Source organism: Oncorhynchus tshawytscha, unplaced genomic scaffold, assembly GCF_018296145.1.
Source record: "Oncorhynchus tshawytscha isolate Ot180627B unplaced genomic scaffold, Otsh_v2.0 Un_contig_409_pilon_pilon, whole genome shotgun sequence".
Taxonomy (NCBI): Eukaryota; Metazoa; Chordata; class Actinopteri; order Salmoniformes; family Salmonidae; genus Oncorhynchus; species Oncorhynchus tshawytscha.
In genome coordinates, this window is record NW_024608726.1 from 1 (window position 1) to 14,225 (window position 14,225).

At 44.6% G+C, this 14,225-nt stretch overlaps 1 protein-coding gene across 1 annotated transcript; it reads right to left on the bottom strand.

Annotated features, from left to right (window-relative positions):
- Positions 1 to 1,261: 1,261 nt before the first annotated feature.
- Positions 1,262 to 7,345, bottom strand: LOC112241887 (NACHT, LRR and PYD domains-containing protein 3; the record flags this gene model as incomplete). The annotated part of the gene is given in 11 exon segments (XM_042313586.1): positions 1,262 to 1,300; positions 2,035 to 2,208; positions 2,274 to 2,379; positions 2,382 to 2,449; positions 2,625 to 2,798; positions 4,446 to 4,619; positions 4,703 to 4,969; positions 4,971 to 5,397; positions 5,400 to 6,812; positions 6,919 to 7,085; positions 7,301 to 7,345. Coding segments are annotated over 10 exon segments (2,963 nt in total), but the record flags the coding sequence as incomplete, so codon positions are not given.
- Between the last annotated feature and the right edge of the window lie 6,880 nt (positions 7,346 to 14,225).

Consider the following 14,225-nt stretch of genomic DNA (forward strand, 5'->3'; position numbering starts at 1 on the left):
GATTTATAGATCAAAAGACTTGAACTGTTGGAAACATAAATAGAATGATTATTCTAATTCTATGGTTGGTGTTTAGCATGACAAAAAAAAGCCAGGTAGGAGTTATGACAGGGTAGGAACCAAAGTGTTGTGTTTCCCAGTGGACACTAATCACATTTAAATAGATGTGACATTTAGACAAAGATTTTAGCTAATTCAGAACATGCTGTTGCACAAGCATGCTGATCTCACCACCACTGGTAGCAACCTGTGTTAGAGCTAACGTGTGCATTTAGCTAGCCAGCTACCTAGCTAGCAATTACCATTATTTTAGGTACATGCCAGGTTAAGGCATCCAATAAACAGTTCGGAACAGTTCTTGCATTTATTATGAAGACATTTTGACATTTTTTTCGGGTTTTCGGCGTTTCGTGCACACATTTTTCTCGAGGCACGCCGAAGTCGATGCCCCTTTGTCTGATTGGTCAACAGTAGAGATTATTCACTAAAGTATGTTGTCATTCAATGAGATATGACTTGTTCATCTGCACATTTTTTCCACTTAAGACACACTACAGCAAACAACTTACTTGGTAAAATTGTACAACCGTGTGCTGTCTGCTTGAGTGACCTGGCGGCTGCGGTAAAGCGAGATCATAGCCTTTCCTATAAGCTGTTGAGTCGAGACCCACAACTGAGCCAAATGCAATCTATAGAATTAAATATTTTCAAAGGGCCATTATTTGGATGAAATGTTCCCTGCAGTTTACAGCCTAGAGTGGAATTTTCTAAGACAATTATTCATTGCAATGTGGTGTTGTAGGCTAGATAATTGTATTGTCACTAAACAAGATCAATATGGGAGTTTTTTTTTTAGCTGCGTGTCTCATGTCTTCACTGTTCTTTCAGTGACGCACCATGGTCTTATATTAAATATTCAAATGACTGTATGTGTGGTTTGATATTAGCTTGTTGTCCTATTGCAGATCTGGACAACCGATCCACTATTGTCACTATTTATGGTCGATAGAGGACAGGATAAACAGGTAGACTGGTAGTATCATGACAGAAGGCGAGACCCAGATGCACATGGTTGGAGTCTAATAATGTTTAATAATCCAAAAGGAGAAGGCAAGAGAATGGTCGTGGACAGGCAAAAGGTCAAAACCAGATCAGAGTTCAGGAGGTGCAGAGTGGCAGACAGGCTCGTGGTCAGGCAGGCGGGTACAGAGTCTAGAACAGGCAAAGGTCAAAACCAGATCAGAGTTCAGGAGGTGCAGAGTGGCAGACAGGCTCGTGGTCAGGCAGGCGGGTACAGAGTCTAGAACAAGGTCAAAAACCAGATCAAAGGAGGTCAAAAAGTACAGGCTAGAACAGGCAAAGTCAAAAAAAAAAAGAAAAGCAAAGGCAGGAGAACGAGAAACACGCTGGTTGATTTGGAACATAGACGAGACAGGAAACAGGAAACAGGAAACAAGCAACACCTGGAGGGGGTGGAGACAATAACAAGGACAGGTGAAACTGATCAGGGTGTGCTAGGTAGACTATACAGTGACTATTATTTATGGTGGATAGAGGACAGGATATACAGTTAGACTGGTAGACTACAGTGCCTTCAGAAAGTATTCATCCTCCTTGACTTATACCATATTTTGGTGTGTCACAGCCCGATTTCAAAATTCATTAAACGTATGATTTGTGTCACCCATCTACTCAACATAGAGTACCACAGTATGAGCCATAATACCCATAAAACCTAGCGGTCAAACAGGAAAATGGTTCCAATCGTTTTCCCCCATTGGGGATTTCAAAAGTACCAAAACACCTTGATATAGGGAAGGCAGATGCAAGCAGATGAGGAAATTAGGTAGGAAAACCCTTCAAACGTGTGAATTTAACACCCCCACCCCCAAAATTAAAAATCTGTCCTAAAAAAAGGGAACAGGCTTTGAGAGGGTAGGTATCTGCTACTTGAGTTCATATTTCAAAACCAGAGTCAAATTAACTAGACCTCAGCCACAACAGTGATTCTGGATTCTGATACCGAACACTCACCCCAGTGTGTGTAGTTTACAGTCTGGATCCTTCAGTCCAGCAGACAGCCGTGTAACTCCTGAGTCCTGAAGGTCATTGTCTCTCAGCTCCAGTTGTTTCAGTTGTGAGTTGGGTGAACTCAGGACTGAGGCCAGAGCTGAACAGCAACCCTCTGTCAGACCACAGTGACCTAAACTAGAGGGCAGAAGAGCACATGTTGAAAACATCCACATAACTCATACTGAAGATATTTAACTCACACTAGTGTCTGTATGTTGCAGAGTGGACTGGTTAGTCCATCACAGAGCAGCTCCACTCCTCTGTCTCCCAGGTCATTGTTGTGGCTGAGGTCCAGTTCTCTCAGGGGGAGTTTAGTGTCTGCAGAGCTGAGGCCAGAGTCTCACAGGATTCATATGTGAGGTCACAGTGATCCAGTCTGGAGAGAGGAGATGTGTCGACACTGTTAAATATGCAAAGCTTTAAGAATAATGAGATGCATTAAGACAATAACAGAAAGGCACATGATTTAACAATGTTAAAGACAAACATACTAACTAGATTCAAAATATTCTATATCAGTACTCTGTGGATACTGAAGAAAATGTGCTTACACTAGTCTCTCCATGTTGCAGAGTGGACTGGTTAGTCCAACACAGAGCAGCTCCACTCCTCTGTCTTCCAGGTCATTGTTGCTGAGGTCCAGTTCTCTCAGGGGGGAATTTGGTGTCTGCAGAGCTGAGGCCAGAGTCTCACAGGATTCATATGTGAGTTTACAGCCAGCTAGTCTGGAGAGAGATGTGTCGATACACAGTGAAATACACAAAGCTTTAATGACACAGTATATCACAAGTGAGTACACCTCACATTTTTGTAAATATTTGAGTATATTTTTTTTTCATGTGACAACACTGAAGAAATGACACTTTGCTACAATGTAAAGTAGTGAGTGTACAGTTTGTATAACAGTGTAAATTTGCTGTCCCCTCAACATAACTCAACACACAGCCATTAATGTCTGAACCGCTGGCAACAAAGGTGAGTACACCCCTAAGTGAGAATGTCCAAATTGGGCCCAAAGTGTCAATATTTTGGTGGCCACCATCGTTTTCCAGCACTGCCTTAACCCTCTTGGAGTTCACCAGAGCTTCACAGGTTGCCACTGGAGTCCTCTTCCACTCCTCCATGACGACATCACGGACCTGGTGGATGTTAGAGACCTTGCTCTCCTCCATCTTCCATTTGAGGATGCCCCACAGATACTCAATAGGGTTTAGGTCTGGAGACATGTTTGGCCAGGCCATCACCTTTACCCTCAGCTTCTTTAGCAAGGCAGTGGTCGTCTTGGAGGTGTGTTTGGGGTCGTTATCATGTTGGAATACTGCCCTGCGGCCTAGTCTCCGAAGGGAGGGGATCATGCTCTGCTTCAGTACATGTTGGCATTCATGGTTCCCTCAATGAACTGTAGCTCCCCAGTGCCGGCAGCACTCATGCAGCCCCAGACCATGACACTCCCACCACCATGCTTGACGGTAGGCAAGACACTTGTCTTTGTACTCCTCACCTGGTTGTCGCCACACACACTTGACACCATCTGAAATAAATAAACTTATCTTGGTCTCGTCAGACCACAGGACATGGTTCCAGTAATCCATGTCCTTAGTCTGCTTGTCAAACTGTTTACGGGCTTTCTTGTGCATCAGCTTTAGAAGAGGCTTCCTTCTGGCACGACAGCCATGCAGACCAATTTGATGTGGTGTACAGCGTATGGTCTGAGCACTGACAGGCTGACCCCCACCCCTTCAACCTCTGCAGCAATGCTGGCAGCAATCATACGTCTATTTCCCAAAGACAACCTCTGGATATGACGCTGAGCACATGCACTCAACTTCTTTGGTCGACCATGGTGAGGCCTGTTCTGAGTGGAACCTGTCCAGTTAAACCGCTGTATGGTCTTGGCCACCGTGCTGCAGCTCAGTTTCAGGGTCTTGGCAGGCCATCTTCAATTGTTTTCAGATAGCCCAGTCCATCTTTATGTAGAGCAACAATTATTTCAGACCTTTTTTTCAGATACTCAGAGAGTTCGTTTGCCATGAGGTGCCCTGTTGAACTTCCAGTGACCAGTCAGTATGAGGGAGTGTGAGAGCAATGACACCAAATTTAACACACCTGCTCCCCATTCACACCTGAGACCTTGTAACACTAACGAGTCACATGACACACAGTGGATGGGAAAATGGCTAATTGGGCCCAGTGTCTGTATGTTTTGGACATTTTCTACTTACTGAAGGGGTGTACTCACTGTTGTGATATACTGTATGCATTAAGACAAAAACAGAAGGGCACATGATTTAACAATGTTAAAAACACACACATACTAACCATATACAAAATATATAAACACCCACAGTGGCTACTGAAGGACGTTAACTCACACTAGTGTCTGTATGTTGCAGAGTGGACTGGTTAGTCCAACACAGAGCAGCTCCACTCCTCTGTCTTCCAGGTCATTGTAGCTGAGGTCCAGTTCTCTCAGGGGGGAGTTTGGTGTCTGCAGAGCTGAGGCCAGAGTCTCACAGGATTTATATGTGAGTTTACAGCGATCCAGTCTGGAGAGAGGAGATGATCTGTTAGATATGCAAATCCTTCATTATAATGATACTGTCAACATCAACTCAATAACAGAACTTACAGTGCTCTCTTACAGGTTCTCACTACCGGCAGCAACCTCTGATAACCTTTCTCTGATGTGTTGTATGTCTTCAGGTCAAACTCCTCCAGCACCTCCTCTGACATCAGTAACAGGTAGGCCAGGGCTGAACATTGGTCAGGTTTTAGTCTTGTTTCTGAAAGAGTTCCTGATCGCAGGGAGGTCTGCATGTCTTCAACTAGAGAGTTGGCACCAAGTTCATTCAGACAGTGGAACAAGTTGATGATCCTTTCTGGTGAGGATTCCTTTGATCTTGTCTGAAAGGTACCTGACTGTTCTCTCAACTGTTTCCTCATTGGTCTGTGTTGTACTTCCTGTCTGTGTCAGAAGGCCTCGTAACAGATTCTGATTGGACTCCAGTGAGAGACCCAGAAGGAAGCGGAGGAACAGGTCCAGGTGTCCATTCTCACTCTTCAAGGCCTGGTCCACTGCTCTCCTGTGTAAGTCAGACAACTGGATTGACTCCTCTTCATCATCCTTCTCATCTTCATCATGATTGTAATCATCATCACCATAATCACAGTAATCATCATGATCATAACTTGTGACTGATTTTCTGATTGACTTCTCTTCATCATCACTAGTGACTGTTTTTCTGATTGACTCCCTCTCTTCATCATAACTAGTGACTGTTTTTCTGATTGACTCCCTCTCTTCATCATAACTAGTGACTGCATTTTCATGATTGACTCCCTCTCTTCATCATAACTAGTGACTGCTTTTATGATTGACTCCTTTTCTTCATCATCACTAGTGACTGCTTTTATGATTGACTCCTTCTCCTCATCGTCACTAGTGGAGGAGAAAACATTTTCCTTCTTGTCCAGACATGATTCTAAAGCATGCACTGCTGCTAGAAACTCCTGAATGCTCAGATGCACAAAGCTGTAGACCTTGTCTTGGTACAGCCCAGATTCTTCTTTAAAGATCTCTGTACACAATGCTGAGTACTCTGATGCCTCTGTGACATCAAGGCCACACTCTCTCAGGTCCTCCTCATAGAAGATCAGGTTGCCCTTCTGCAGCTGTTGGAAAGCCAGCTTTGCCAGTTTCAGGATCATCTCTTTGTCTGACTGTGACAGTTCCTTTGGGTTTGTCTCTGTGGCTTTGTTGTACTTCCTGTTCTTCACGATGATTTGGATGAGTATGAAGTGTGAGTACATCTGGGTCAGAGTTTTGGGGACATCATCCTTCCATGCCTCTTTCAGTATCATCTCAAGGACCGTGGCTGATATCCAACAGAAGACTGGCATGTGGCACATGATGTGGAGGATCCTTGATGTCTTCATGTGTTTGATGATTTCATTGGCCAGATTCTGATCTGTGATTTTCTTCCTGAAATACTCCTCCTTCTGTGGATCATTGAACCCTCGTACCTCTGTCACCTGGTCAACACACTCAGGAGGGATCTGATTGGCTGCTGCAGGCCTTGAGGTTACCCAGAGGAGAGCAGAGGGAAGCAGATTCCTCTTGATGAGGTTTATCAGCAGCACGTCCACTGAGGTTGGCTTCGTGACATCACAGCACTTCTCATTGTTTTTGAAGTCTAGAGGAAGTCGACACTCATCCAGACCATCAAAAATGAAAACAGTTTTGGTTTCACCATCTTCAATGCTGTCAATCTCTTTCAGCTCTGAGAAGTAGTGGGAAAGAAGTTGCATCAGACTGTATTGGTCCTTTTTCAGGTTCAGATCACGGAAAGGAAGAGGAAACATGAAATGAACATCCTGATTTGCTTTTCCCTCTGCCCAGTCAAGGATGACCTTCTGCACAGAGACTGTTTTTCCAATGCCTGCGATTCCTTTTGTCAGCACAGTTCTGATAGGTTTGTCTTGTCCAGGTAAAGGCTTGAAGATGTCGTTGCATTTGATTGGTGTCTCTTGTGTGGTTCGTTTCTTGGATGCCATCTCTATCTGTCTAACCTCATGTTCATTATTGAGCCCTCCACTTCCACCCTCTGTGATGTAGAGCTCTGTGTAGATGTCCTTGAACAGACTCTGGTTTCCATGGTGTCCAATTCCTTCAGATATGTGTTGATACTTGTGTTTCAGTTTAGCCTTAATGTCTTGTTGGACTGTCAGCAGAGTTTGACCTGTAGGAAAACAATGAGAGTTGGGACTCATAAGTTAGTGTTGTGTGTGTGTTTTATAGGGGTGTTTGTACCGTTCTTGGTAATATTATATGAAACACAGTCTTACTTCTTCTGTCCAAAAGGTTGTGTGTGATCTTTAATACATCCTCACTGTCCAAACTCTCCACTTCCTTATTGTCATCTGGTAATGGTTCCTGGCTGAAAGCAGGTGGCCGATCACACTTCATTGATAGCAGGCTGGTTGTAGGTGACTCTGCTCTGGGCTTCTGGACACTGAACAAAACAGGAGACAGATGACCTCATCAATATCACATTAATAGCTCATCTACTTCCTTTTAACAACTGTATAATGGAACTTCTACAAGTCCTATAGGTTCTTTTTAAATTTGGTCATTAGATTTTCAGACTTAAATGATCTTGGCAACACTTTTCTAAAAAATGTGTTTTATATCTTTAAGAGAACTGTACATTTTACATTCATCTCTTACCTCTCAGAACTGGTGTCTTGATTCACTTTAGAGACGGTGGTCCCCTCCCTTTCTCTCCAGAGAGACTCATTTTAGAGGCAGTGGTCCCCTCCTTTCTCTCCCCAGAGAGACTCATTTTAGAGGCAGTGGTCCCCTCCTCTCTCTCCCCAGAGAGACTCATTTTAGAGGCAGTGGTCCCGTCCTCTCTCTCTCCAGAGAGACTCGTTTCAGATGTAAATCACAGTTTACTTAGCTACAATAAGAAATAACCAAACTGTACATTTGTCTGAACATTGTTAGTACCACCCAGCACACGCAGAGAACATGTCTAACTGACAGGCTAGTATCCTGTGTGAGATAAGCAGACCTTTATACCCTGATAAAACAGCAATAAATGTTCTGTAAACGTTAACCCTAGAGGCTTCTAGGGAGGTGTTATGGCCTCTACAGAGTTAGAAAGGTCAGCTGTTACAGAGTAAAATAACAGTAATAAAGAATTGTAGTCAAACAATCATAAAAATATCCTCAGTCCACTTTCTATAATCTGTCATGTCTTTACCTACTCCTCCATTCAGACAGTCTATAATCTGTCATGTCTTTACCTACTCCTCCATTCAGACAGTCTATAATCTGTCATGTCTTTACCTACTCCTCCATTCAGACAGTCTATAATCTGTCATGTCTTTACCTACTCCTCCATTCAGACAGTCTATAATCTGCCATGTCTTTACCTACTCCTCCATTCAGACAGTCTATAATCTGCCATGTCTTTACCTACTCCTCCATTCAGACAGTCTATAATCTGTCATGTCTTTACCTACTCCTCCATTCAGACAGTCTATAATCTGCCATGTCTTTACCTACTCCTCCATTCAGACAGTCTATAATCTGTCATGTCTTTACCTACTCCTCCATTCAGACAGTCTATAATCTGTCATGTCTTTACCTACTCCTCCATTCAGACAGTCTATAATCTGCCATGTCTTTACCTACTCCTCCATTCAGACAGTCTATAATCTGCCATGTCTTTACCTACTCCTCCATTCAGACAGTCTATAATCTGCCATGTCTTTACCTACTCCTCCATTCAGACAGTCTATAATCTGTCATGTCTTTACCTACTCCTCCATTCAGACAGTCTATAATCTGTCATGTTTTTACCTACTCCTCCATTCAGACAGTCTATAATCTGTCATGTCTTTACCTACTCCTCCATTCAGACAGTTACTGAGAAACTAAGACTTTCTGTTAGGTGTTTCTTATGTGGAGGAAACATTATCCAATGTGATTGTCTGTATGTTTCCATAGAATAGGTGATGTTATTGACCAACCCTGCCAGGTTGTCCGTCTAACCTTAACTCATGTGTCATGAACCAGACCTCTTCATTTTATGTCAATACAACACATGGGTCAATTACTCTGGTTTAAGCGTCACGGTTCCAAGCCAAAGTTCCACCCCATTGGCCAGCAGTTCCCCAGTTCCCCACTAGGCTACCCTGGGGCGGCAGCGTAGCCTAGTGGTTAGAACGTTGGACTAGTAACCGGAAGGTTGCAAATTCAAACCCCGAGTTGACAAGGTACAAATCTGTCGTTCTGCCCCTGAACAGGCAGTTAACCCACTGTTCCTAGGCCGTCATTGAAAATAAGAATTTGTTCTTAACTGACTTGCCTGGTTAAATAAAGGATAAAAAAATATATATATTTTTTTAAATTCTAGCAAACTTGTCTGTACCGCCACGCCCACAGCTGAAGCCGGTCTGCTTGTTTACTTTCTGAAGGATTGCGAGTTCCCTGGCAGAAGGCCCAGCTCCCTAGCCTGTCATCATGCCACTCCTTGTCAAACACTAACATCTGACCCGATTCAGGAAACAGACATATGTCGCAAATCACGACTTCACAGGAGAGCCTTTGGAACATAAAAATGTTTTTTTATCAAAATGCTTTTTTTTTTTCGGCAGAAATGTCTTCGTGAACATGTGAACTTTGATGTGCCTTAAAAACAAACTCGTACGCCATCTGTAAATACGAATACAATTGTTAAATTAGGAGCCTTGTTGGTTAAGCCACAGAAAAAGTTAGCAACCTTCCCACAAGCCATGATTGGCTGAGATAATGAGTGGGCTGTACATGCCAATGTGAGTTCGGATTGGTCTGCTATAGAAGGCTTCTGTCTATTTGAGTTAGTCAGACTGTGTTGGTAATCCCATCCAACGCTGCTTTAAAATAATTTATCGTGTGGTGGAGCTGCAAAAGTGTTGCTCTCCACTTTCTGGAGGATCGAGTTTTGAAATCAGTGGAATTAGAGTATGATCGCTAAAGAGATGGAGGAAACACCTGTCTCCGGATTACATCTTCAAACTAAGGGCAACCGTGACAGGGAAACTGTTCCATCATGCAAAATGATGTATACAGGTAAGATAGTCTAGCTATCTACATTTTCATATATTACACATTTCTAATTTGGACAGAAGTGGTTTCCTTTCAAGACAAAGTGTACTGTTAGCTAGCCAGCTAACGTTAGCTGTCTGGCTCCATAGCTGAATTCGTATCCCAAAGCCATATTCATGCAGGGTAGTAATAACATGATTTGACACTGTGTTCATTGTTGTTTAACTAGCTAACTTTAGCTTTCTGGCTCTTTAGCTAACGTTATGTGACGTGTGTGAACTTACACTTTGTTTACCTAGCTAGGTTAATTGTATACCTAGATAGTTATATGTCTTATGCTAAAGTATAGTTAGCTAGCTTGCTAACGTTAGCTAGCTTCCTAACATTAGCTGGCTGGCTCACTAGCCAACATTATTATTCATTTCCCAGAGCCGTATGCTGTTCTAGTTAGAGCTCGTTAGCTAATGTTACGTGACGTGTGTACAATATGGCAGGTGTCAGTGAACGTCTGCAAAAAAGTGTAATGAAATTGTGCCAGCTGAGCTGGTTAGGCTGTTTTCATGTTATCCAGAGGTAAACAAATCATCGGCCAGAGGGTCAAGTGTGCACTTCCAGAGCTCTCCAAGATGGGTGGGGCTAAAGTTTAAGAAGGTGTGAACGATGCTGAATGGGTGTAGACCCAGAAGAGCTCTTCACTAGATACCAAAACATTCAAGGTCAATTTCTCAAAAGTGAGTTTACAAGTTGATCAACTTTCCATTATTCCTCAAATGCAGTGTATGAGATTTCAATTTAGAGCTTTGAGTCTCTACTTTAAAAAAAAAAAATTTAAACACAATTTAAGACCGAAATGGTGAGTTACATATGTTTGTTTCCTTTTAGCTCATTTTCTGTCTCATTTTCTGTCAAAGTTTTTTTTACATAGCATGAAACTTGGTATACTTGTACAGTTTGGAGCCCTGAACATTTTTCAGACATGGAGCCATCACATAAACACTTACCGGTGGCCATTTTCCCGATATGGAGCCATCACATAAACACTTACCGGTGGCCATTTTCCAGATATGGAGCCATCACATAAACACTTACCGGTGGCCATTTTCCCGATATGGAGCCATCACATAAACACTTACCGGTGGCCATTTTCCAGATATGGAGCCATCACATAAACACTTACCGGTGGCCATTTTCCCGATATGGAGCCATCACATAAACACTTACCGGTGGCCATTTCCAGATACAGAGCCATCACATAAACACTTACCGGTGGCCATTTTCCAGATATGGAGCCATCACAAAAACACTTACCGGTGGCCATTTTCCCGATATGGAGCCATCACAAAAACACTTACTGGTGGCCATTTTCCCGATATGGAGCCATCACAAAAACACTTACCGGTGGCCATTTTCCCGATATGGAGCCATCACATAAACACTTACCGGTGGCCATTTCCAGATACGGAGCCATCACATAAACACTTACCGGTGGCCATTTTCAGATATGGAGCCATCACATAAACACTTACCGGTGGCCATTTTCCCGATATGGAGCCATCACATAAACACTTACCGGTGGCCATTTTCCAGATACGGAGCCATCACATAAACACTTACCGGTGGCCATTTTCCCGATATGGAGCCATCACAAAAACACTTACTGGTGGCCATTTTCCCGATATGGAGCCATCACAAAAACACTTACCGGTGGCCATTTTCCCGATATGGAGCCATCACAAAACACTTCCTGGTGGCCATTTTGGTCAGGGTCCCAAACTGTACAACTGTACCAAGTTTCATGCTTTTATAAAAAGTGAACATCATTTTCACATATTGTCTGGACTATTTATAATCAGTGAAAATAAGTGAACAAGCGCACATTTTTGGAGGAAGGAGAGATGATTGGGACAAACAAACATACAAACCCACCCACACACACACTGACACACACACAGAGGAAGGAGAGATGATTGGGACAAACAAACATACAAACCCACACACACACCCACACACACACACAACATCAATGTACAGTAGTAATCTATTTCTCACCTCTGTGTTGATCTCTGCTCTCCATCCTGCTGTCTGGTGACCTGAAGAGAGAGTCAACACTGTTACTGAAGGGAGAGTCGAATTATCAATGATACTGAAGGGAGAGTCAAGTTACAAAGTACGTCGCTGAAACACTTCCTCCCTGTAGGAACCAGAAGGGAGAATCAGCACTGATACTGAAGGGAGAGTCGAATTACCAACTATTAAGCTGAAACACCTCCTCCTGTAGGAACCACCCTATGACGCATGTGACTGCCACTTCCCCCCTCTGCACCCCTCTGTGTGTGTGTGTGTGTGTGTGTGTGTGTGTGTGTGTATGTGTGTGTGTGTGTGTGTGTGTGAGATAACGTCTATGGTTACTATGCAGTCTGATCACTATAATTTGGTGGTGACGTGTCCTCTGAAACATGACCCGCTAAGCTGACTACTTCTTAACACACTACTCACTTAATCAGGAAGTCAGCCATATCAATGTGTTGGAGGAAACAGGTCATGGCTAGAAGGGATCCAGCATTTGTCCGATTAATGTCAAGAGTTGACATTTGTTGCATTTTAGCTAACCCTTTTCTGAACTTCTAACTGCTATGTTAATTATCCTAACCTGATATGTTAGTTCTCCTAACCTACTATGTTAATTCTCCAAACATGCTATGTTAATTCTCCAAACATGCTGTGTTAATTCTCCAAACATGCAATGTTAATTCTCCTAACCTGCTATGTTAATTCTCCTAACCTGATATGTTAATTCTCCTGACCTGCTATGTTAATTCTCCTAACCTGCTACGTTTGTTCTCCTAACCTGCTATGTTAATTCTCCAAACATGCTGTCACGCCCTGGTCAAAGTATTTTGTGTTTATCTTTATGTATTTGGTCAGGCCAGGGTGTGGCATGGGGTTTTTGTAATTGTGGTGTGTTTGTCTTGGGGTTTTGGTGGTGGTATTGGGATTGTAGCTTAGTGGGTTGTCTAGCAAGGTCTATGGCTGTCTGGAGTGGTTCTCAATCAGAGGCAGGTGCTTATCGTTGTCTCTGATTGGGAACCATATTTAGGCAGCCATATTCTTTGAGTTTGTGGTGGGTGATTGTCCTTAGTGTCCTATGTGTACTCTTTGTTAGTTTGCACCAGATAGGCTGTTTCGGTTTCGTTTTTTGTAAGTTCGTGTTTCTTTGTTATATTAAACATGGATCGCAATCGACACGCTGCAGTTTGGTCCGACTCTCCTTCATCACCACTAGAAAACCGTTACAGAATCACCCACCACCAACGGACCAAGCGGCGTGTCAACAGGCAGGAGCAGCCGAAAAGGAGATGCTCAACAAGGATTTCTGGTCATGGGAGGAGATCTTCGACGGGAGAGGACCCTGGGCTAAACCAGGGGAGTGTAGCCGCCCAAAGGAGCAACAGGAGAAGAGGCAACAGAGGCAGCAGCAGCAGGAGCAGCAGCAGCTACAGTGGGAGAGGTTGCACCACCTGGAGATATGGACATGGGAGGAGGAATTGGACGGTAAAGGACCCTGGAATGAGCCTGGAGATTATTGTCGCCCCAAAGCCGAGCTGGAGGCAGCAAAAGCAGAGAGGCGGCATTATGAGGAGCTAGCACGGCAGAGCGGATGGAAGCCCGAGAGTCAGCCCCAAAAATTTCTTGGGGGGGCGACTCACAGGGAGTATGGCTATGCCAGGTAGGAGACCTGCGCAAACTCCCTGTGCTTACCGGGGGGCTGGAGAGACCGGGCAGGCACCGTGTTATGCTGTGGAGCGCACGGTGTCTCCAGTGCGGGTGCACAGCCCGGTTCGGTATATTCCAGCTCCTCGTATCGGCCGGGCTAGAGTGGGCATCGAGCCAGGTAAGGTTGGGCAGGCTCGGTGCTCAAGAGCTCCAGTGCGCCTGCACGGTCCGGTCTATCCAGTACCACCTCCACACCCCAGCCCTCCGGTAGCAGCTCCCCGCACCAGGCTTCCTGTGCGTGTCCTCGATCCAGTACCACCAGTTCCAGCACCACGCACCAAGCCTTCAGTGTGCCTCGCCTGTTCAGCGCAGCCAGCGCTTTTCTCCTCTCCTGCGCTGCCGGAGTCTCCCGCCTATCTAGCGCTGTTAGAGCTTTCCTCATCTCCAGCGCTGCCGGAGTCTCCCGCCTGTTCAGCGCAGCTAGAGCCTTCCTCCGACACAGCGCTGCAGGAGTCTCCCGCCTGTTCAGCGCAGCCAGAGCTGCCAGTCTGCATGGAGCAGTCAGAGCTGTCAGTCTGCATGGAGCAGCCAGAGCTGTCAGTCTACATGAAGCAGCCCGAGCTGCCAGTCTGCATGAAGCAGTCAGTCTACATGGAGCAGCCAGAGCTGTCAGTCCGCATGGAGCAGCCAGAGCTGTCAGTCTACATGAAGCAGCCCGAGCTGCCAGTCTGCATGAAGCAGCCAGTCTACATGGAGCAGCCAGAGCTGTCAGTCTGCATGAAGCAGCCAGAGCTGTCAGTCTGCATAGAGCAGCCAGTCTGCATGGAGCTGCCAGTCTGCATGG